Source organism: Poecilia mexicana, unplaced genomic scaffold (assembly GCF_051168715.1).
Source record: "Poecilia mexicana isolate PSO_F unplaced genomic scaffold, ASM5116871v1 scaffold_5, whole genome shotgun sequence".
Lineage (NCBI taxonomy): Eukaryota > Metazoa > Chordata > Actinopteri > Cyprinodontiformes > Poeciliidae > Poecilia > Poecilia mexicana.
Window position 1 is genome coordinate 21722084 of NW_028263374.1, and position 24681 is coordinate 21746764.

At 39.9% G+C, this 24681-nt stretch overlaps 1 protein-coding gene and 1 long non-coding RNA gene across 3 annotated transcripts; one reads left to right on the forward strand and one right to left on the reverse strand.

Annotated features, from left to right (window-relative positions):
• The first annotated feature begins 1236 nt into the window (after positions 1-1236).
• arhgap40 (Rho GTPase activating protein 40) lies at positions 1237-18271 on the forward strand. 2 transcript variants are annotated; one of them, XM_014997644.2, is made up of 15 exons: positions 1237-2288; positions 4661-4881; positions 6423-6643; positions 7150-7228; positions 7660-7805; positions 8840-9005; positions 11124-11215; positions 11452-11529; positions 12214-12373; positions 13053-13135; positions 13980-14186; positions 14638-14763; positions 14884-15035; positions 15222-15277; positions 15718-18271. In XM_014997644.2, the coding sequence occupies exons 1-15, from the start codon at positions 2137-2139 to the stop codon at positions 15822-15824; spliced, it is 2046 nt and encodes a 681-aa protein (XP_014853130.2). In that variant the 5' UTR covers positions 1237-2136; the 3' UTR covers positions 15825-18271. The 2 variants fall into 2 exon arrangements, with proteins under 2 accessions (XP_014853130.2, XP_014853129.2); XM_014997643.2 differs by having other exon boundaries at positions 1242-2288; positions 7657-7805.
• Positions 18272-21862: 3591 nt separating this feature from the next.
• On the reverse strand, positions 21863-23242 carry LOC148159707 (uncharacterized). Its single transcript, XR_015762959.1, has 2 exons — positions 23034-23242; positions 21863-22706 (listed from the first exon to the last, which is right to left on the reverse strand). It is a non-coding gene; the product is annotated as an uncharacterized LOC148159707 (long non-coding RNA).
• Positions 23243-24681: the final 1439 nt, after the last annotated feature.

A 24681-nucleotide genomic window follows, 5' to 3' on the forward strand; every position in this document is an offset into this window, starting at 1 on the left:
ATATCTGCTTATAAAATTTTATCATATCTAGCTGGTGTGTTTTAGACTTCATGTTAGTGTTTGTTCTGTAATGTTCTCAACTGAAGTCAGAGACATTAAGAGAACAGCTGTGTCTATGCTGAGATTATATTAGAGACCGTATTTGCTTATTAGTTGACTTCTGTAGGCCTTTGAATGTATTGGATTTGATTTTGTGATAAAATCTTAATACAAACTGAATGAAAGATCCAACAAAATCATGGTGTGTAATTACACCATGACATAGAGGAGTAAAATGGAAATGTCCTGGTGCACTTTTCAGTTTTTTATTTGTAAAAGTTTTGAAACCAGGTAGTAGTTTTTCCCCTCACAACTGCTTCCTACTTTTTTGTTGGCCTTCCACATAAAATGTCAATAAAACATTTTAAAATCAATTTATTTATTTATAATGCTTAATTATTTATATCTCTATTTATATTATTTATTCTCCACACCACAGTGAAATATAAGAACACAAAAAGTACAGTATGATTACCAATTTAAAAACTAAAAATAATCCAGTGGAATCAGCTGTTTCAGTTTCAAGCTCTATTATAGCATATTTCAGACAGGGGGTGTATCAGAGTGAAGGTCACATTTGTGACAACATGTGAAAGTGTGAAGGTTACATTATGAATAATTTTACAAGGTACTGTTGTTCCAGACAGGACTGAACAAAAATAAAGCACATACATTTTACACTATTTATCTTATAAATAGTGTAAAATGGAAAGAACAAATAACAGGTCTTTATCTGAGTTGGTAGGAATGCTTGTCTGCTGACAAGCCCATCTAGGGACAAGTGCTGCAAGTTAGCTTTTGCTATAAGCACTGTGATGCAAACATGGGACTGCTGTTCTGTTCAGTTTGCCTATGTCGATGTGTTTCTAATAAACCTAAATTAAATTAACCAAGTGTTGGGGTCATGGGTCTCTTACATTTCTGTTTTGGGGTTTAGAAGCTTAAATCTTTGTAAATCCCTGGTACAGATAACATACCTGACTTTATCTGAGGTCTGTGTCTCCGGAATATTTCCCCATGTTTTCAGTTTCTGCTTAAAAGGTGTTTGTTTACTAACATCAGAAAATTTTGAGCAGTAATACTAAGAATGGAAAATAACAGATAAGTGAAAAGTCAGTGGTTTGGTGATGTTACAGGGAACAGCGGTTTTCTCTCAGGCAAAGTTGACAGACCTGTAGCACTTGTGGAACTTGAGAAACTTTAACGTACCTCTAACGGCTTCATAGTTGTTCACATACTTCACCTGGACACTCTGCAACCTTGGAGACATTTTTCAGTTGTTTATTTAGTTTCAGGTATGAGATTGAGCAAGGATATTTGTCATGACATCATAGACTTAGTACATTTTGTGACTGTCTACATATAAGGTAACAGTTTGATTTAACTCATACCACGGTTAGCTGTCACCTTTTAGGTATGTGGATTGTTAATGCTGATTAGACTTTTTTTTTTTTTTTTTAGAATACTTTATTTTGGATTTTTAGTAATAACATCAGAAGTATTAACTGACAGGACAAAATTGGTTCACACCTGATTAGACATTTCTCAATGAAAGCTATAAAATTATTAAAAGGTTTTTGTTCATTCCTCTGACTTCATCTTTTGATCTTCTTGTTTAATACAACAGATAACATAAAGTAAGGCATTGTTCCCTTGATGAATGAGCTCATGAAAAGCTGTCGCTGAGAAAGACTAAAAACCTTCTTGAAATGCCAAACATTAAGTCTGTCAGCTTTCATTCTTGTTTTGAGATAGTTTGTGGTCATTAGAGTGAAACAAGGCTCGTCTTTGTTGTGCTCCAGTCACAGAGTTTACAGGGAGGCAAGTTACAGATTCCAGTTTGAACCAGAGAGCGAACCAGAGAAGGCGTGTCTCCACTCAAAGTGGCAGGGGGAAGGGACAGGTGTGAATGTTTTCATAGTAGGAGCCTCGTCACTCGCCCTAATGCATTCCAGCCTGCATCACTTCAGCTCAAAGGAACTCCTCAAACCACTGACAGACGTAGATCACTCTCACATGGTGCCCGGTCAGTGACGCTGGATAAAGCTAGATTTTGTACAGAGATCGTAATTCCCGGATTGCTTTGGCCGTGTGGACATGGGAGGCAGAGAGAAGGTAGTGCTGAGCAGAATGGAGCCCAAGATGCATTTTTCACACTTCAGGTTAAATACTTTCAAGCTTCGGCTAGACCATAACCCTACGTGTGAAAAAAAGCGCATGAAGAAGACAAGCAGCAAAAAAAAAGCCAGGTGGGTGTTCTAAGGAGAGTTATTGCTGGAGAATGTTTCTGGAGAAATGTATACATGTTTGGTTTGGTGAATCTCTGTTATACAAGTGAAGTTGCATAGATGGTAGCTGGAATGATGTGTCATGAAGCAAAAGAAGTGCAACATGAGAAGAAAGCCCAGCTGTAATGTTCAAAATTTAAATTGTGTGCTCCGTTTTATCCAGTCATTTACTTAAATAGATGTCAAGTTGTTGTTACATAATGGCTTCAGAGGTTATTAAAGAAATATTATGATCCAAGTGTTAAAACTAAAACTTCTTTGGTGGTGGGGGATGTTGTTATTTTTGTACCTACTTTTTTATGCATATTAGTCTTATATTCTTATTCAAATATCACAAGCTCTACTTTATAGCTTATCTTAATCTTTTGTGCTGTTGATTTCTGTTTTCTTTTATATGCTAGGAATATACTCTACTTTTAGCCTGACTATTGCAGGAATCATGATAAAAGTTGAGAAAACACTTATTAACAGTGTCATTTAAATCTAGATTTAATTTTGGATTATAATTACTTATGACTATGTGTCTAACAATTTAATTATGCAAGCATGCATGTTATTTAAGTGTAAAGAATATGACTGCGTTTCTGCTGGTCATCCTTACTAATTGTAAAGAGAACAATAGTGTCTAAAAATAGCACTATTTTTAGTGCTATTTAGCTGGAATGATTTTTTTTTTTTTAAATTGAAGTTACGAACGTAATATAGATTTATTTTTTAAAAAAGAGGTAAACAGAGACATTTTCCTTTGAATTAATTTATTTTAATGCCATGATTGTTGATTAATTTAATTAACAATCATAGCATTACAAAATTAATAGTTCTTGAAATAATTACTTAAATTAACTAGATGGGTCAGTGTAATTGCTACAAATCCGGTTCATGAAAACTGCATCATGTTTGGACTGACTTTAAATGTTGCTAAACAAAACCTGTTATTTTTTATCTTCTTGTAGATTGAACTGTGGGGATTTTTTTTATCATAGTTATGACTAAACTTTCTCTTTGGCTGAAAAAGTTTAAATCTGCTTATTGCTGGTAGAAAATCATAGTAATTAGCATTTTCTCAAAACTGAGAGGTTTGTAATGCAATCATAGCGGCCAATGCAATGTCTGCAGGTCGTTTTTATTAATGAGGACTTCTGAAGCCTTACTGCTAAAAGTTAATCAAGGTTGAGTATCTTCTGCACTTTAATTGTGCTTCTTAAGCTGCAAATCTGATTGCTATTTTAGGTTTAGTCACTTTTAGTCAGCTCAGTGTGAGGGGAGATTATAAATCATGGAAAAAGGGTGTTTTAATTGGCTGATGAGATAAAACCCTGCTCAAAATGTAACTATATAATAGTCAATTTACTGGATTGACTGACTTCCTAATAACTTCAGTTTAAAGTAAAGGAAAAATAACTGCTTTTTGGTTTTACTAGAAAATAGCCTTCTTTATTATATATAAAGTAGGCTTACCATTGTTATTTCTTTTTGACTATTCATCATTACTTTGATATCTAACAAACGTTTTATTGAAATTTAAATTCTGTTGAAACTCAACCTTCCCCCCTCCATTTCTGCCACCATGAAACTGGTCTAACTAACTTGATTGCATCTTGCTTTGGGTCACTTGCAGCTAGTATTTTCATGCATGCGGATCCTCCTAAGAATACAATAGAGAAAGCATGCCAGTTATTTTCTGCCTCTCATTCCAGACGAAGCTATAATTGCTTTGCTTCTCAGAAACCCTATGGTTTGGACTGTTGCCTGAGATTTGCTGAATCAAAGGGTGCCTGACTGAGCGGCGCATCAGCAGAGTGAATCAGCAGAACGTTTCCTGTGTCTGATCAGGAGGTCACATTTTAACGCCTGGGAGTCTGCCCAATTGTTGGTGGGGTGCTTTTGAAAGGACCCTTACTTGAGCAGTGCATTTGTTAAAACAGGAAACTTTCAAGCAGATTGTGTGTCTACAAATCCTAATTACAGGTTTCAGCTATTGGAGCTTCTGTTGTCGGGAAATATGTGTGTAAGATGGAAGGGTGTGACCTTAAGGAAGGCGATTTCATGTTGTTACAGTGACATCTAGTGGATTTTTTGTGGTACTTTTCCTCCAAGCCACATTTTGCAAGAACAATAGAGACCCCCCTTTGTGTCCGCTCTCGCCATCTCTCTCCTCTCGCCGCTCCTACCTTTTGTCTCTCCATCTTTCTGGTCTCTCCAGGCTAATCCATCTTCTCTTCTCCGCCTCTATCTCTTTCATTTCCCTTGTGTTTTTATGTGCCTTTGTGTCTCAGCTCATTTGTTTGCATGCATGCGTGTGACTTCTTTACGTGTGTGTATGTCTGCACCAGAGATCCCAGCCCCACCGAGATGAGCGTGGAGCCCTGGGCCAGCCCGCAGGACCAAGCAGCCGCTGAGCACGCTCGCAGCAAAAACTCACCACCAGCACAGGAGCAGGAGCAGCCGGATAAACTGTGCCTGGAATCGTTCTGGAGCGAGGTTGAGACCATCCGACAGGGGTGTGGCGAGGCGGATCTCGACCCCACCAGGAGAGACTCCAGACAGTCAGAAGGTAATCACTGTGATTCTGCTGCAGTCTCCTTAAGGGTTGAGAGAAAGAGGAGAAGCAGGATTTTTTTTTTTATTTGTCAGCGTTGTAACGAAATAGTCTTTCTGAGATCCACTGAGCATCCATATTGTGCATTTACCATGGCAACGAAACAGGATGTTTGCCTCATATCAGTGATGAACACCATCAAACACACTGAAGAAAAGGAGCATTTGAGCAGAGGACAAACAGCCAGACACAAATGCTGATTTAATTCATGTAAATTTATTTTATCTATTCAAATGGTTAGACCCATTTTTTTGGCTTTCAGTTTACTCTTTTGATGTTATGTTTTTATTGATTACTACTAAGTTAACATACTGCACAAAAACACTGTTAGTATTTTAATTGAGGCTAAACTACTTTGTGTAGACCAGTGTTTCTCAACCCTGGTCCTCAGCGCCCCCCTGCTCTGCATGTTTTAGATGGGCCTCTATTCCAGAACAGCTGATTCAAATGATTGCATGACCATCAAGTACTGCAGAAGCCCGTTAATCACCCAGAGATACAATTCAGGTGTGTGGCAGAAGGGAAATACCTAAAACATGCAGGACAGGGGGGCGGTGAGGACCAGGGTTGAGAAACACTGGTATAGACTGTATTTAGAGTTCAAGACAGCTTCCTTTTTACATATTACTAGTTTCAAAGAATCCATGAACAGTTTGATGCTGGATTCTTAAATTATTTTGCAAAAAGACAAACCAGTTTACCAAGATTTGAATTTAAATTGATTAATTTCAGTTAACTTATAAAGCTCTAAGGTATAATACAAACCAGTGAAATAAGGTGTATAATGCTAATTGGTCAAGTTGTCTAAGGAACTTATCCTGTTGCATAATGTGTGCTCATTTAAACTGTTACATTCTCAAAAGAACTAACAGTTTTATGCTGTTTCAGTAGTTTTCAATGCTTTTAGAATGAGGTGCTGGAAACACTTTTTTCATACTTACAAGATAATTGGCTGTTTATCTGTATTTTGATATCGCAAACATAGACATGTCCTGGTTTAGAAACGATGGGAGTGCCAACAATCACTCCTATAAGGTTTTGAAACTGTAGGTGGGTATGATTGGGATGTAAGCCACCAACTGGAGGTTGTCTAGCCAAGCAGAGAGTCAACAAATTAACCAGCTAATATTGGCTTTATTTACGTTACTCTTTACAGAGAAAAATGACAGAAAGGTGTAATTTTCTGTACTGTAAGTGTGTTTATTTGAAAATGAATACTACTTTTAGCAGGAGTTTGTACTATATTTTTGCTTAACTCAAACATGTCTTTTAAATAACATTATAATAGTTAGAATCAGTATGTTGTATTATTCATGCAGCATCAGGATTAATAGTTGCATGTCTGTTTGAAATAAAAGCAGTTAAATTGTTTTCTGGAATCTTACGCTGTACCCTGCCTGATGTTCTGCATGCTCAAACATTTCTTCATCCCCCTCATTTCCATTTCTTTTGGAACATATTTACATCGCCATGCCTTCTTGGTCTTCGTGTCTTAGAGGGGGAACAGGAGGAGCAGTGGCTGGCCGATGCTGGCTTATCGACCCTTATCAGCGAGGACAGCGAGGATGTAGACAAGGCCGTGCTGCTCTCCACTCTGACCCGGACGCAGGCGGAAGCTGTTCAGCGTCGCCTGGATTCCTACACGTTATCCCGTCGCAAAAAGAACAAGCTGCCGCCCAGAGACGTTCGGGACATCTTCAGCTCCCCCATCGCTCAGGTAGCAACGCAGAGAGCATCGCACAGCTGAAATGTTTTTTTTTTCTTTTTACTTATTCTGTGCTCCATAATATAACACTCACACTGATTTATGAGATGTCTATTTTCAGCATTACTATGAAAAGTATGACATCAAAGCTTTTAGCCTGTTTGTGTCAGAGGCAGTAACACAAAAAACAAGCTGAAAAGAAATTATGCATCTAATTTTAGCATTAATTGAGAACCATCAGAGACTTTTTATTCCAGTGTTTTGTTCTGTACACCAAGACTGACCTATAACAATAAAGGCAAATCGCATGTAAAGGCCACTCTTTGTCCTCGGGGCTTTCTGTTCGACAGAGGGGACAGGAACCAGGTTCCTCAGATCATTGTCAGGGCTTTATCAAAGGAAACACCCTGTATTCCTGTGTGCATTTACTTCCCTGCAGCAAACCAAGTAATACAGAGTTGATATTTAAAACTGTGGATGAAGGATTTTTGTAGTAAGTCAAACCTCTGTCCCTCCAGGCCCTGCTGCCAGAGTCTCAGAACAGCAAAGACCTTCCTCAGAAGAGTATGGCATCAGTTGCCAAAATGCCTTTCTCAGGTAAGAACAATTATAATCAGTTGAAGGGGAAAAAAAGAAGATATATAATCCTTTCAAAAGGATGTGCCACACGTCTTACAAATTATCTTGAGCTTCCTGAAACATTTCAATGAGCTTAAGGTCTTCTGATTTTACTGGTTCAGATTAATCCATGTTTAACCTTTCAAAGTGTTGTGCCCCTGTGATGGGCAAAAAATCCTTTAATTATTATATAATCAATTCATTATAAAAAAATGACTGACATATAGTCAGGACACATAAGTGTCTATCTACTTCCTTATCTCGTACACTTTGTTGTTCTGTATGCTGAATTTTCCTTCCTTGTACTCCCTTGCATCGCACATGCATTCTGAGTATTTTTCCTTTAAGACATTACTGCAGCAGACTTCCTTCACTAAAATAATAAAGCAACATGTTTGTGTGTTTAGCAGTGTCACCGGAGCATCAGCGGGCTGCCCCTAAGGAGGAATTCCTCATCACTGACATTGCTTACTGTGAACAAGCCGTGATTTTCATTAAACAGGCCAATTTTCCACTGAACAACATCCCATACAGGAAAGAAGACGGCACCCTGCCTGTGAGCTTGCTTTTAATATTTTTTTGTAATCCTTTTTTTTGTTTGGTTTTTGTTTAAGGAAGTCTTTTTAAAATGCCATTTCCGTCTGGAAAGTTTACCTGCCACAATTAAATGTAAGAAAAACAAATACTTTAAAGTAAAATGTCAACTGGAAACTGTGACTTGTACCTAATGGCTTTTCGCCAGACTGAGACCTGTGTTTTGAAAGAAACTATTTAAAAAGTAAATAACTTCAGCACATTATACCATTATGTACTACTGCACTGTTTTCACTGGCTCTATAACTGGATTTTCCAGTGAAAATCCAGTTTTAAAATCATTAAAAGGCTAAATGTATAACATCAGAATGGGACTTTTAAAGCAAGTTTATGCAAATTGATTTAATTTATTAAGTGTATGTTTGAGCTTTTTTAAGTTAATGTTTGGTTGGGAGAGCTACTATTTTTGTGCTTAGTGTTAATATATCAACATTTTAAAATTTAAACTCAGTCAGAATTTCTACTATGTCAAAAACCTATAGTTTAAGATTTGTATGTTCTAGTTTACTTCAAAATCTTTTTGTGTCTGTTTAGCTAAACTAGAACTCACTAGTCGCTACTAAACGTATTGAAGAATTGTATTTATTTTTACAGAAATTACTCTGGGCTACAGTCCCAGCTTGGATGAATGGGATTTTGAGTCATAAAGGGTTTAAATTCTTATGCAAATTTGACAATAATATTCACAAATATTGCTACAAGTCATTTTTAATCCACTCCTGGTCAGGATTAGATAATGAGGTTAAGATCTTAAGAAATTAGCGGAAAACAAAGGAAGGGTTGTTGCGTCAGAGTCCAGCGGATTTATGTTTTTCTGTTTCAGGCTAAATAGATTTCCTCTGAGTAAGAGCCGAGTTGTGGGCTTTGGTGAACTGATGGTGCTTAATATGACTGGAATCCTCTCTTCTTGTCATTTCTTATTTTTTATGCATTGTTTATGCTTCCTCTGTCTCAATTTTTCTTTTTCTTTCTTTGCGTCCACTGTAATGTCCATAGCGGGTGATCTGCCCTAAGTGCCGCCTCGGAGTGACTCGTATTCAAGATCTCTCCCACGCTGACATGAAGAAGGTTCGTCAGTTGGCTCTCATCGACATGACGGCGCTGTGCGACCTCTTGGAGCTGGAGGTTAAAAGGCACAAGACTGGGAAAAGGAAAATCGCAGGTGTGACAGCTCTGCTGAATTAAATGCTCACAAGAAACAAACATCGAAACTGACTCTATAGATAGGATTTATCCTCTTTGTTTAAAGATAAAAGCTTAGTTAGAAATGTGTCTACTTTTAGTGAAGTTAGTTACTAAATATGGAAAATAATAATATATCAGAGAAAATCCAGCTCACTCTTCTCTTCTGTTGTTTTGGACTGAGGTTTTGTGTACGAACCATGGGCGTAGGTTTGGGTAGGGACGGTAGGGACATGTCCCGACCAATATTCACGGGATATGAAAAAGTCCCGACCAATTTTTGCCATATTGGCTCAAAGAACGTGGATCTACGATCTTTGATTAGCAGCAACAGGCGGTGCGCGGAACGGAAGCTTCTTAGTTTGACATTTATTGAGCCTCCGAGACCGTGTCGGAACGGTGCTGTCGGGGTGGGGGGAGGGGGAGTCAGTTGAATCGTCGGACGTTCTTTGATTAGCTGCAAAAGGCGGCGGCTAGCTGGGCACACGCGTCTCCTTCTGAGTCTCCGAGACCATGTCGCCACCAAAAAAGAAAAGGACAGACATTAGAAGTTATTTCGCTACGCCGGCTGTAAGTACAGTGAGTGGACCCATAAGTTAGATATCTATCACGCAACGCATTTGTTGTAAAGTCCGGTGTTTAGTAAGGTCAGCACTGAATGTGAGGTAGAATAGGTCTGTTAATGGGCTCTTTGCACCTCAGCTTCCGCGTTCGGGGTAAAGCGGCTCGATTGTTTCCGATCCAATACAAATATCATTTACATTAGGTGCTTGCAGGGCTTGGCCAAGGTTAGTACATCGATCCGAAGCTCCAACAAGTCACCTGGAGAAAGGTTTTAAGATGTTCGCCTCGTTATACATTCACTGACATGAAGGTGAGTTTTACTTAAACTTTGTGGCTAACATTAACGTTAGCTTATGCTAGTAGGCAATATTCTCGGACATTGTTCTTGTAAAATGTGCTATTTAAGTATCTAAACATTCTAACGGACAATGTATTTATCTTATTTTCAATATATTATGTGTGTTTATTGTCGTTAGTGTCACAGACTAACGGGGAGGTTACGGTTCGGACTTTTTACTTCCGAAGCCTGACGGAGCTCAACAAGCCTCATAGCTTGACAGTAGCGCAGCTCTGGTGACAGAGATCTGGTTCAGCTGTTCAGGTTCAAAGTTGCTGCTTTTAGAAAAATATGACCGTGTTGCTTCATGTCTCCGTGTTATTTCGTTTTATTACCTTTGCATGTTTCTTGTTCAGAGCTCAGATAGGACGGTGTTTACAGCAGGATGTACAGGCGGATCAGTTGCTCGGCTGTCTGGCTCTGGTCTGCTCTCTCGTTCCCATAAACTCTTTCAGGCTGAATATAGAAGTGATTCCATGGAAATAACTCAGGGAGGCTCCTTTATTTACCATCCGTATCCCCGGTAGTTTTAGGCTGATCCGGAGTGAAGTGAAGGCTGCAAACTTTGCTGTGCGGCGGTAGCTGGTAGCGACAGATATTTACAAGCCAGGATCGCTTGGAAATTAACGAAAACTTAAAAGCCCATTATATTAGGAAGACACCAATGTTAATAGTATTGTTTTTTTTTGCATCTGAAATACGACTTGGTCTTTTCTACCAGTCATGGTAACTCAAAGCGGAAAAAAGTGAGCCGCATTAGCTCCTGGAGATGTGACGTCAACGCCTTAGGTGCAAAGAGCCCATTATGTAATATTTTTTCACATAGGATGCTCAGACAGCAGAGCAAGGGGCAGAGCAGAACGATGGAGAGGTGGCTGGAGCTTCAGGGCTCCAGGTGAGGTGTTAGTTCTCAGATATGAAATATACTGTGAAATTATCTCAGTAAATATGGCATTTGAAGTGTTAGTCTTAAATTAAGTTAAGCTAGTGTGAATACAAACCAGGTTATGCTTTGTTTGCTCTATAGGAAGCAGTCAGTGTGAGTGCCAAAATGTTCGGTGCTCTTGTCTTGGGCATTTCACTGTGCTGCCGGGGGGCGGGGGGGTGTCAAGGTCCCCACCAAGGTCCCCACCAAAACCTAGACCAAACCTACGCCCTTGGTACGAACCTCACGTTTGATGTTTCAATCTGTTACAGAGAGCACGCTGTTTGGGGTACCGCTGTCCATGCTGCTGGAAACCGATCAGAAAATCAGACCAAACACCTCAATTCCTCTCTTCCTGCACACGGTATGTGTCTGTCTACTGCTCACGCATAACTACGCTTTTCCCTTTGTTGCTTTGTAAATTAATAATTTTGGAAGCAATTTGCCTGTACTGGCACACAAATGAACCAGAAAACTTTAAAAATCCGAGCACTTAGTGGTTTGACCACACCCTGTCTGTAGAGGCAGTTACTGACTCTGACCAGCAGAGGTGAGCAGGAGAGTCGCAGATTTTGATGTCTGGTTCTGCTTTTTGTGCAGCTGCTGTCGTTTCTGGAGAAGAAAGGAGTCGATTCAGAGGGGATCCTGCGGGTTCCAGGATCTCAGTCCAGGATAAAGGTACCAGTTCTCACCCATTCAAAATGAAGTGACCCTCATGCTCGTCAGAATACTGATTATTTCTGTGAAATGTCAAAAATGCTTAAATGTCAATTGGTTTTTCAAAGATTAACTACACCTGACATTTACCGTAACAAGGCCCAGTAAGACAGTATCAATTATACTTTTTTTTTAGCAGCCGCAGCCAAGTGGCCCTTTACTATCCTGTACTTATTTTCTTCATTTTAATACAGCAGTTAAATGAGACCAGCCACCAGAGGGCGCCAGTTGGCACTAAATCACTGAAAGAGAGAATAACCAAGAAAGACTGATAACCTAAAAGTGTATTTGCAAACAATGCTGTCTTTGAGACTTTTATTAGATATAAAATTTTTCATTTGTACTACACAGCATCGACTAAGCTCAAAATCTGATATTGTCCCTGTTTGAAGACTACTCTTTATCACAAATACATAAAAATAATGTAGTATTCCAGTTAACTAAAGTTCTCAAAACTAGATATTAAAAGACAGTTTTTATAGGACATTATAAGAGAAATCAAATAAGGCGGTGAACTTTTTTTCTATTAAAAGCAATTAAACCAAAAATGGCAAAGACGCATTGCAAGACATAACTTTACCTACACTTCTCTGTTTATTTTCATATTTGATGTTTTATGATGCTGATGTCACTCGCTGTCTGCAGCTGCTGCAGCAGAATCTGGAGGCCAATTTTTACAGGAGCCGTTTCAACTGGGATGAAGTGAGTCCAAATGATGCTGCTGCCCTCCTGAAGAAGTTCATCCGAGAGCTTCCTGACCCGCTGCTCACTGCAGAATACCTCAACACCTTCAGCGCCGTCAGAGGTCAGTGGGCTTTAATCGGCAGATCTAACTGGGTCTGTTGCATATTTGTAATCCCTGTTATGTTCCTTTTAAGATGGTGAACAGTACCAGAAAAAGTAAACACTTGACATTGTATTTGATAGTATCTCATATGTTGCTGTATAATATAATGATATGCAATATTTCTTCTTTCTCTTACCCGCACAATAATCTGATGGCCACATTTCCTGACTTCTGGTCTGGGTTTTTGTAATCACTTGCGTCTCCTTTATTGGGATGGCGATCCTTTGTGGTCCTTATCTTTTCTGTTTCAGCTTAGAAATCAATCTTAAGATGAACAAGTTGATATCTTTAAAATACATCCAGTTCACCACAAATACAAAAATGCACAGCATCTTCAAAATTCAGCTTTTTTCACAGGGGTTTGACTCTATTAATAAAAACAAAACAAAAAAACTGATTAATATTAATTTCATCTGACTGATGGCAGCTGAGCTGTGGTTTGTAAGCAGGATCAGTGCAAGTGATAAATGACTCATGACCACAGAGACATAAGCTAACAATCCTAATGGCTACTGGTCACAATGCCATTAATCTCTGGACATCCCATTACTCTTAGTCAAACACAGAGGAAATGAGCAGTGTGTGTGTGTGTGTGTGTGTGTCTTTGTCTTTCTTACCTTGTTGTTTTGTTCTCCAGACATCACAGAACTGAGGCAGAAACTGCACATGTTGAACCTGCTCATCCTGCTGCTCCCTGAGCCCAACAGGAGCACACTGAAGGTAAACACATCACAACTCCTCCTGAAGACTTTGATTGATGGCTTCACAAAGAAAAACACATAACATTTGTTCATTCAAGTGTCGTTCTTTTGAGATATTAGTTTGGTGCTGTCACAACATCTAGCTTGACAGACAGGGAGATGAGTCTGGAGAGGTATAGACAAAGTAAATAGAGTTAAGGAGCTTTATTCTATTTCAGGACTTTATTTCACTTGTGTGAAAGATTAATCCATCCATTTAAATTGTTTTTGTACTAGTAAAAATCTGCAGTGCGACATACATTTGTAACATCTCAGTATTAAACAAAAATATAGCAATTACCTGTTTTCCTGATATTGCTCTGACCTACCCTCCTTTTGACATTTGATAACTTGTAAAGTTCTTAATTTGAACGTTGCGTTTGCAGCAATAATAGTGTCTGTAGTGAGTAAAACACTCTCAATGTTCCTTTTAGTCAATGACCCCAATGTGAACTTTTAACAGTAAATAGTAAGTATGTTGGCTGTAACCCACTGCAGTGTTTTTGACGGAAACATGACCCATTTAACCAAAGCATGTTTCATGTCTCTGTTTTAAATGCTCTCCTCTGTTATATAATGTTCCACATCTGTCGTGACCAGCTTTTACTAATCCAGCTGCGTGGTCAAGTCTACGTATAGCAAATGAGAGGAGCACAAAAGCCACCTGCACCAACTACTTCAACTCCACTTGAAGCAGCTGAAAATAACTTGTGCCTTAACAAACCAGTTTAGCAGAGTTGATAGGATTCCTTCTCATAAACAGTTCACTGTAACATCATCCCTGCCTCATTTAATTGGGCTCATTTATGTTTCGTTTCTGCCAGGCCCTGCTGGAGTTCCTCAGTAAGGTGGTCAGCAGAGAGAAGAAGAACAGGATGAACCTGTGGGCCGTGGCAACCATCATGGCTCCCAATCTCTTCCTCCATAAGGCCGTCCCGAGTCGACTGACGGATGGGGCAGAGAAAGGACAGGCGGAGAAAGCAGCTGATGTGATGAGGCTTCTCATTCGTTACCAAGACCTCCTCTGGACGGTGAGAAGAATTATTTACATTAGCCATGACACGCCAGTTGTCCGGTGTGAATCTACACCAACTTATAGTTTGTAATAGGATTCTAAATGCTACAAGCTGTTTGAAAGCTTACAATTCTGGAGAAAATTTTTAGTTTATATTTGGCATTTTATTTCACTTTCATATAACTAGGAATATCCTATATATTAACAGAAACCTGTTTCTGCAGCTCATGGGAGGCAGTTTGTCAATAACCTTCCTCAGAGTAGAAGTGTGCTGTCATCTGCATAAAGAAGCACTTTTTCTGTAAATTTCTTCTCTACATTATTAGTAAAAGTGGAAAATAAAATGGAGCCTTGGATTAAGCCTAGGTGGACTTCTTTTTAAATGTAGAGGGTTGTTTGGGTGTTTGTAATCTTCATACAGTGTTTATTTGTAGGAATGCTGATTCATGTTGCCCGTCTCTCCTCAGGTTCCAAACTTCCTCATGAGCCAGGTGCGTCGGCTAAATGAGAACAGTAACCGGCGCTATCAGTTCAAGAACCTGCTGAGAAAGATCCAGCCGGACAGCAGAGAAAAACCAGAGAAAAACTCAGAGGTGAGCTTGTTCAGCAGCTCTGTTGATTTTAAAACATTGTATAACCACTGGAAACCCTTACAACGTTTAGGTTGTTCTCCAATGTTCCATCCAAACTAAATATTTGTTTCTGTTCTTTAGCCACGTCGCACTATAAAAATCCAGGTGGGAGATTTGGTGAACGGCACGATGGAGTTCCAGCTCAACATTAACTGCAGAACCTCGGACCTGCTCGCCCAGTTTTACCGCCAGTTCCTCCGCAGCCCGGAAAATGGAAAGGGGAAAATGCGAAGGTGTGAGACTTATTCACGTTTTAAATTACACTCTCAAGTCATCGAGCTTTGACACATGAGATAGAATCTAAATCTTCCTGCTAAGATTTAGATTATTTTTGTGTCAATATCATGTCTGATGTTTTCTGTAAGAATTTAACTTGTACGCATTATATAACGCTTTACATAATTGTTTCCTGTTAACAGAAACGGCTCAGTGGGATACCCAGACTGCGCCCTGTATGAAGTAGGAGGGAATATTGGTGAGTTGTTTTTTTTTTTTATGCTTGTTTTTCTCTTAAGAGCAACGATGGCATTTGCTTGTCTTTCTGCTCACTGAACTGATGAGAGTTACAAGGTGAACTGTTCAGGAGATAAAGAGACATGAAGTGTGCATCTGCAGTCATCAGAGCAGATAAATGCTTATAGGCATGTCTGTGCAGTCCCATTAGTGTTATCTGTGCAGCAGAGAGGATTTTTTGTCAGTTTTATTGCATTAGAAAAATCTTTAAATTGTATTGTTTGGACTCACATGAAAGATAAAATGAGTTTAGGTCTTTTTTGTTACTGAAGATTTTAAATCTACAATGTAAATTAAATTTTCCATAGTAGTGACGGTTCTGCTATCTGCAAATTCAGACAGCTATGAAGTTTGCTGTAAACTCTAATTTGCGGTTAAGTGTAGTTTTGTGTGTATCTACAGGAGAGCACTGTTTGGACACCGAGACGCATCTCTTGGACCTGTACAACAGTAACCCTGGAGGTGAATGGGTCATCAAAACGAAGCCCAACGGAGGCAGAGGGCAGTGACACGGAGCCTGCTGGACAACTGATGGACAGATCGAGGAACAGATTTCAGAGGAGAGATGAAGATCTCTTCTTAAAGGCTCCTCACAGCCCCTGCTCTTCCTCTGAGCAACAAGCAGGAAGGGGGACAGATGGAGCCGACAGAAGCATTTATCTGCCTGGAGCAGAGTTGAGAAATTCTGATCCCTGCTTTTTGTCTCCCTCTTTGCTTTTTTTGCTCCGTCTTCTCCTCCTCCTTCCTCTCTTTGGACGATCATTTCATTGGTTGCTGCACTGCTGCAAGCAAAAAGCTGCTAACATGACTCATTACTTCAAGCGGAGAACCTGCTGCACAGAAAACAAAACGGAACAGCGAAGAGACGGAGGGAGTAGCCGGACAGTTGGCTTTGACGTATTTTCTCTGAAGCAGTCGTCTCCAGCTACAAGCGAACAGATGGGGATGCAGGGAACCTCTGGCTATCCTGAGCCCTCCACTCGCCTCGACTTCACCTCATACCAGCTTCTGCTCCACATACACGTTTTTGTGGTTTTACTCCAAAGGGAATACAAGGATTTAGGGGTTTTCTGTATATATTTTAAACAAAAACATGACCCAGGTAACCAAGATGTGTTAGTATTTAGTTAAGGTAAATGTTTTAAAGAAAAGCAGAACAAAAAAATCTTCCAGCAGATGGAGGTAAAATTTTACAAAAAACAAACAATGCCTTTATTACTAGAGATGCACAATTTTTCTTCAGTCGGCTATTATCAGTGAACTGCAGGTCAAATACTGGGAAATCAGATTATTTCCCCTCCATTTCATTTAATGCACCAAACTAAGGACTTTGTCTAGATCCTAAATACAGTATTAAAAGTGATTCAAACTGAATTCGGTAGATCAGATATCAGAGAAATTTGAAAATTGGTATTGGCCAGGAAAAGTCTGACTGGTGCATCTCTACTGTATTAATTGACTTTATTGTTCTGCTTCTGCAAGAAGGGTAATAATAATTCAAATCATGTCAGAGAATTAAGAGATCCCTTCAGTATTGCCTGTCGTTGTTCATGATTTAGAAACAGAAAACCCCTGTGTCTTTATTTCCTCATGCCAAACAGGATGAGAAAATGCTAAAGATGGAGGGCAGAAGAAGATAACTATGAAATGTTCTTAAGAATCATCCAGATCAATTAGTTAATTAGCCTCATCGATCACTTGTGTTTCTCAGCTACTTTGTTGATCCGTGGCATTCAAAGAGAGGAACTGACTGAACTGACACCTTTTATCCATGAAGCTGGCTCAACTTTGGACCTAAAAATGATTTTGCCTCATCGACGTGTTTGGTGACAGATTTTGCACCTCAAAAGGGAGTCGTTAAGGACAAGCTGAAGCTGGTCTTCATTTGTCATTTTTGACTACATGAATGAAGGAAAACGGTGCCGAAGTGACTCTTAAGGCACACTGACACTATTATAATTATGAATTTTATTTATATGATTGTAACACAGTTGTTGCTTCGTTGTGAGTGTTGTGTTAGATAGATACTTGAGGAAAGCTGGTCCAGACTCAGTATGGGATCTTTCATACTTTTTAAACAGATCTCTTTAAAGCTGTAAGTTGAATGCTTTTCCTGTGTAAATGTGCCGTGATGAGAAGCAGGACTGTCGCTTCTTGAAGCTTTTCCAAACACACACGAGCACCAGATGAATGTTTTAACATTTTGTGCCGATCGTCAGAAGGTAATTGTTTTTTGCAGCCGGAGCCATGTTGTGGCGCCGCGGCCATTTTGTACGGGGAGAGTGTCTCTCAGGCTGCACTCGATAAACGTGGTAGTGACAGCAGGCCCCTGCACCAAAATCCATCAACGCCCTCTGCTCCATCTCTGTCAGCTCCCCATAATGGGCCATAATGACGGCATCAGAAACGCACAGAGGAATCGCATCTCTCTGATAAAGCAGAGGGTAATAAATGGGTGCTATAAATTCTTCCCCCTACATGGACTCAACAACAGCACTCTGTTTGCGTGTGTGTGTGTGTGTGTGTGTGTGTGTGTGTGATGGGCTTCATTACACATGTCCAACGGACCAGTCGCCCAGTCTGCACAGGCACAGTTCGTCGCTTCGGCACAAAGCTAACTGATGGGACGGCCTTCTGCTGAACGGCATGAACAGACCACAAAGTGGTGTCACCTCTTCTCAGTACAGGAAACTCTTTTTGTCTTTGTATATACATGAATGTGTGCGCGTGTGTGTGTGTGTATGAAAGAAGCTCTGAGACAGTATTATTAGCAGAAAATTGAATGAACTTCTTGCCGATTTCTGGTGTAAATCCTAGACGTCAGCCAGCAGACGTCCGAATGTATATTTAAGCTCTTAACAATGTTTTTAACTTGTCTGTGAAAATACTTTTCTGTAGAAAGGAAAAACTTTTGAAAACTGTTCGATTTTTGGCAATAAACGTGAGCCTAACGCTGTGCTAAGCATGATTTATTTTTTCATTATGAGTGGAGGGGTATGGTGGGAAGATATCAGGAAAAGCCTCATTCATCAACCGTTTGCATTTGTACCTCCAGAGAAAGCAGAAAAACATGCATGTGTGAAAACAAAGGAGATTTAGAGTGAAGTATTGGTTTATTCTGCTTCTCTAATCAATAGAGAAATTAACCTTGTAATGTGTTTGCGGGTGGAGCAGCCAGAGCTGCTCAGGTCTCTGATTAATCATCAGGAGAGCTCCTGGAAAAAGAACATTTGTGACCAACTGCTTCATCAACTTTGATTATTCAAGGTCTCAGGCTGTCCATGCATGAGCCAGGAAGACAAAAGAACCAAAATGATTGTGTCATTCCGCTTTATCCTTACAAAGCCTGAACTCTTCCGCAGTTTTAGTGGCCCTGTAAGTTTTACATATAAAATAAACAATATCTTCAGGCGTTTATTTTACAGATGTGTTCATGTTCTCCCTCCTTGTGTGCTGCGTTCTTTCTTTTTGCCTTATTGAAAGCAAACCAAATTGCATCCAGCTCCTGCAGCCAGCCTGCCAGACGCAGCCCCCTTCGGCCTGCTGCAGATTTAAATTACTGTAATCAGCGGATGAATAGCAATCAGCAGCCTTGTATGAACTGCTGGCAGAACGCCTGACCCCCGGCTCTCTCCACCAATCAGACAGCAGCATCCCATTCATAGCTAATCACCACGTGCGTTGATAGCTTCACCACTTACCTACCTCACATGTGACGGAGGAAGCTCTTCTTCTCTGTCTTTTTGTGTCGTTGCTGACCGGATTGATGGGGGGATAACGTTTAGAGAAGAAGCTCCTTCCTGAGGTGGCAGAGTGCGGTCTCCGAGGAAAAGAGTTCAAGTCTTTATAGTTTCCTTCTCCAATTTTGAATGTTTCGTTTCTATGTTTTTTTTTTTGTTTTGTTTTTTTTTCTGGTAATACTCTCAAAGTTTTAACACGGGCAGTTGCACAGGGCGCCATTAGGGGGTTGGGTGGTCACATGGGCAAGTATTAAATAAAAAGGTTTTTATTGCATTTTTCATGTGCAGTCAGTCAGGAGTTATCATGTGTTGGCATTAGAGTGAGCAGGTTACCAGGCTAGGCTGCACAGCAGCTCCCCCCTCCCACATTGGAGAGGATTTCCTGGTTGTTTAATATTTCTGGGCTTTCGGAGGCGAATGGTGATTTCAATCAGACTAGCAAGAAGCACCTCAGTGCTATTTTGAGCAATGTGCAACCAGGAAATTTCAAGAAATTACATCTTCACAGGCGGTATCAGTATCTGTTCATGTTTACGTCATGGAAACAGCCATGAAACAAACAGGCACCATATTATAAGTAACAAGGACGTGCAAACTGTCCAGTGAATCCACATGCATGAAAGCATTTCAAAACTTGTTCAATACACATCCGAAAAGAGAGGGATACATTTTATTTATCCTCTGATTGTGTGTGTGCCCCTTTCTAATGACACTCTGGGCATTTGTCAAAAACCTCCACTTATGAATATGAAATTTTATCGTATTAAAATCAGACAGAGCAGCAGCAGTGGCTTGTTTTTAACAAAACATAAATGCGGACTGGGGACAAAAATGTATTTAGCACAACTGACTATAGACCTTGCAAAATGTTGTTTTATATTTATATTCTGAATTTTAAAAGAATGAAGATTTAACCCACATCTGGGTGAATAAAGTGGCCGACTTTAGCAAATGACAGAAAAAGAGAGATAAGGCATGGATGGGGAATAAGTGGGGCCACAAACCCGTCCACCATGGCTGACGACGCCTCTGTGTCGTGCCTCCCACCCTCCCTTACACCCCTCTCTCTTTCTTACCCCCTGCCTCCGCCCGACTCCCACCCGCGTTCTCCTCCCTGCCAGGGGTGGATCCCAGCGTTTATCTCCACCATCCAGCCCCAGTGTCTCCTAGCAACAGAACATGGATCATTTAACCGCTCCAGCATCCCTCGTTTTATCCAGCCAGTTCAAACATACAATATGCCAACTGCCTCTCATCCACGTTTTGTGCTTTTATTTCCCATAAATTCTCCTCTGGGTCTGTTTGTTGGTGTTTTTCTTGTTCTACTTGTCTCCAAGGCAGGCCTGCGGCCCTCAAAGCATATCAGTGCCACACTTGAGGGCAGACTGACAGCCAGGAGAGGCTTTTCTGTCAGGATGTGTCTCTCCAGGAACCAGCAGGTGCACACACACACACACACACGCACACACGCACACACAAAATCAATGGGGAAAGACATGACTTGGCCCTCAGTTTGAAAGGCCCTCGCAGAATCAATTAGCATTGAGATTAATGAAGCGCGTAATGAAGAGAGTGCTATCGCTCCTGCAGACAGGCCGAGAGATGATTGTGAATCTGCGCGAGGAAGACACACGCTGAAAAGGAACATCAAAGATATTCAAATAGCCACTTTGGCCTTTATGTTTTGCAAGAAAAGAGCCAAATTAAAGGCAGCACAGTTTTAAATAAACCTGCAATGTGTATGTAGATTAATATAATCACATTTACATATAAAAAGTGTCATTTAATACAACACATAATTAAAGATAAAATGATTGCATGGAAAGAAGGTTATTTTTATCTCTCGGTATCCATCAGTGCTAATATGCTGGAAGGAGATTGTTTCCGGAGCAGATAATCCTGAGTGATCCTGTCAAATAAATTATGCATTTAGTTAAATCTGACCAAAAGGTAATAAATTTACATTTTTAACATGAAACCAGCAGCGTTATCTGTCATCTGCGATTGTCTACAGTATAAACAAAAACAATTTTATGTAGCTGAAAATGCCTTTGTTGACTCCACAGGCTCCATATTGTTAGAAATGAGACATACTGTCATTTTCAACAACATGACTGGAGACTGGAGGTGATCTCTTGAACTTTTGCTCCAAATCTGATATTTAATTATTTCATCAGAAGTTTGGGGTTATGAGTCCTACATGGTGACACTTAGGAAATTGTTCTTTTTTATGCATATTACTGACAGTAATAGAAAGCTCCTCAAAATCTGTAACTGCATCCTGGGTTTTATAGTATTATCCAGTAATCAGAAACACACACTCTGGTTCATGCTCACATAGACAGATGCTCCATCCCCCCCACAAGTCTCACACACACAGAGTAACATTCAGAGTGACAGTCTGTCTCACGTCGAACAAATCTGACTAAGTAGGCACAAAGCGATGCCTTCACACTTCAAAAGAAGAATTGAAAGGGTTATGTGTGTTTTTGCATGCCGGCGCATCATTCTGACACACACACACACACACACACACACACACCTTATCACTACGACACAGTGACAATAGACAGCTTTTAGCCTGAAGCGGCATGTTGGTGCAGCCTTCCTCTTTTCAAAAATGCCACTGACAAAGGAGGAAGAGGAGAAGGAAGAGGAGGGCTCAACATGACTCATGACTCTGGACCAATGCCCCCCCAACACACACACACACACACACACACACACACACACACAGCAAATGCATCAGTACTCTGACAGTCCTACAACTTGATTACTCATCAAACACACCCACTCCAAACCCTCCAGAGATACATGAGTTTTATTTTGTTGTTACTGTTTCTCTTTATTTTTATTGGAGCTACTTCATTCAAAAATGAAAGGGAAAGACAAGAGAGAAAAAGTCATGAAAAAGTAGAAAGAATAGTCAAAAGGAACAATGGGGGAGAGAAAAAAGAAAAGAACGGAAAGAAAAGAAACCAAAGAAAAAAAGAAAATAAAAGGAGAGAAAAGAGAAGAGGAGAAAAGGAGACACAAAAAGGAAAGGAAAGAAAATCAAGATGGGAACTAAAAAGTAGTTCTTGTGAAATAAAACAAGAAGAAATAAAAGGATATAAAGTTTGGAAAATCCAAGAAAGAAATGAAGATTGAAAAGGACAAAAAATAGCATAAATACAAAAGGAAAAGCGCAAAAGAAAAATAGAGAGAAAACAGAAACGGAACTGAGAAAGCTCCAGAAAAGAAAAACTAAATGACATCAGAAGCTGCAACTATGTCTTTAAAATTTCCAGGTCTTCCTTTAGCAAAAAATCATGATCAAATCTCATGAAGAGCCACGTCCTCTCCACACTCATCATTTCATTGTCTCGGCTGTCTCATTATTTACAACACGAGTGTAAAGAAACACACAGAGTAGCGCCCCCTCCTCCTCTGGGGGGGCTTTTCCTGACCGCAGCTTCAGGAGGTTGGGACAAGATGTGGGTGGACAGCAGCAGAGATGACAGCGCCGTGCCGGAGAACACAGTCTGTCTTAGATCTGTGTGTGAGTCATGGCGGGGGGGAAACCCCATAGTCTGATGATGATGATGATGATGATGATGTTTTGTTGTAGCAGACAGACGGGACAGGGGTCTTCATTCAGCTACAGACAGGCTGGGACAGAAGACAGGAAAACAAGCATTCAGCATTTGAAGTAAAGCAAGCAAAAAATTTGATCAAATAAATCATATACTACATTTATGTTTAATTAAACACCAAAATAAAAATAATTTGTGGCCGTCTGCAAAAACTGACAAAACACAGAAATTGCATCACTGACTGGCTCACATCTTCCTATCAGGAGGCGTAGCAAAAATTAGAAAGTGGAGTAAAAAAACGCAAAATCAATTTTAGTCCATGTCCTTTTTCAAACAGTCGTTTTACAGCGTCAAGTAAAAAGAATCCAAAAAACAAAACTAAAATTTTTTTGAAAGTTCTTACCATTTCCCAGAAACATATTAACCTTAAAGCGTAATATTTGCCCTTTAGGTTAGATGCATATTTTCAATGCTTTTGCAAGAAAATTCAAGTGGAGTTGGGGAGTTCAAGAAATATACTGTATATTTCAACGGGAAAGTTACGTGAAAACTATTATCCTGCAACTCCACCGAGTTACGGAGCTGAAGGAGAGCAGCAGTGTCCAGGTGAACACGATCAACTGATTAACTATGTTATCACATTATGAGGGCTGCAGATTTACTGACAGACTAAAACAGCATTAAATGAAATGTGACGAGGCTGGGAGTTGGGAAAAATGTTGGTAAAACGTTCACAGTTTATTCAGTCATAAACTGAAGGGATGGTTTGTGTCAGGCAAAATGATTTTTCTTTGACTGAATGACTGTTAAAACTTCAAATATGAGACTGCTGATAAACTTTTATATGTTTTACAGTTAATGTGAGATGTTGAATAAAGGTTAGTCTAATTGATCTCTCTCTCAGTCCAGAAGCAGCTGCTGTGATGTTCAACACTTAACCAGCTCTGAAGCTGCATGAGGTAAACGTCTTACTTCCTCTGTTGCGATTTCAGAACCTCAAGTAGACATAAACATTGTTTTGATTAATTTCTACTATGAAGTTCTATCATAGTGATCTATGTGTGTGTGATGCCACTTTGTGAGAGTAAAATTAACATCCTGCCTGGTCTACAACGTGAGAATGTCCCATCAATAAAATCCTCCTTCATGATGTCATTAATCATCTTCGCTATAGCAGTCTGTCAGTGATGGATTTAAATGCACCTCGAGACGGTGGGAAAACAAACGCTGTGTTTGCCTCACAGTGAAAGAGGCGGCAGGATCTGAAGATGATAATGAAGAAACAGCAGCTCTGCTCCATCAGTCAGTGTAACTTTCAGTGTCGACTGCAGATTCAGAGCTTTGAGGAAAAATGTAAGCTTTTTGTGTGTTTTTGTTGCGACAGAGGCTTTTACCGGTCTCAACCTTACGATCGTCATAAGAAATCTTAAAATATGTTTTTTTTTTTCCATAAAAGTATCCCATTGCTCCTTTGCCAATACAGATCTGCGTTAACACGATGATGTCAAACTTACTGTGCTTCCTTGCACTGGTTAGGGTAAGTCAACATTTATTCTCGCATGTGAAAATACATGCAAACATATGTGCAAATATACAACCGTAGATATTTGAGAAGCAGAAGAAGAGCTTCTGGAACAACCAACAGGAAGGCAACAACTGGATGCTGCTCCTCTGAGGTCAGTTACTGATTTTTAAGTCTTTGTAAGGACTGTATGTTGTCATTTAGGTTTTTTCTGGATTATCATTCCTCACAAGCTAAATAGTGCTGGTGATGGCAAAGCAGTGACAAAAATTTTATTGCTATTACTTAAAGTTGCAAGTTAAATTGAGTCTTTGTGAGCAGAGCTCAGCATCTGGTAATGTAATACCATTCCCTGCTGCTAGTCTGCAGTGTTACATCAAGCCTCCTCCTCTCAAAGTCAATCATTCCCTTTCTCTGATTCTTTCTTTGTCTCTCGCTGTGTCTCTCTGTGTCTGTAGACATGAGACGACATCAGACACACACAAGCGCACACACACCCCCACACACACACACAAAAGAAAAAAAAAAA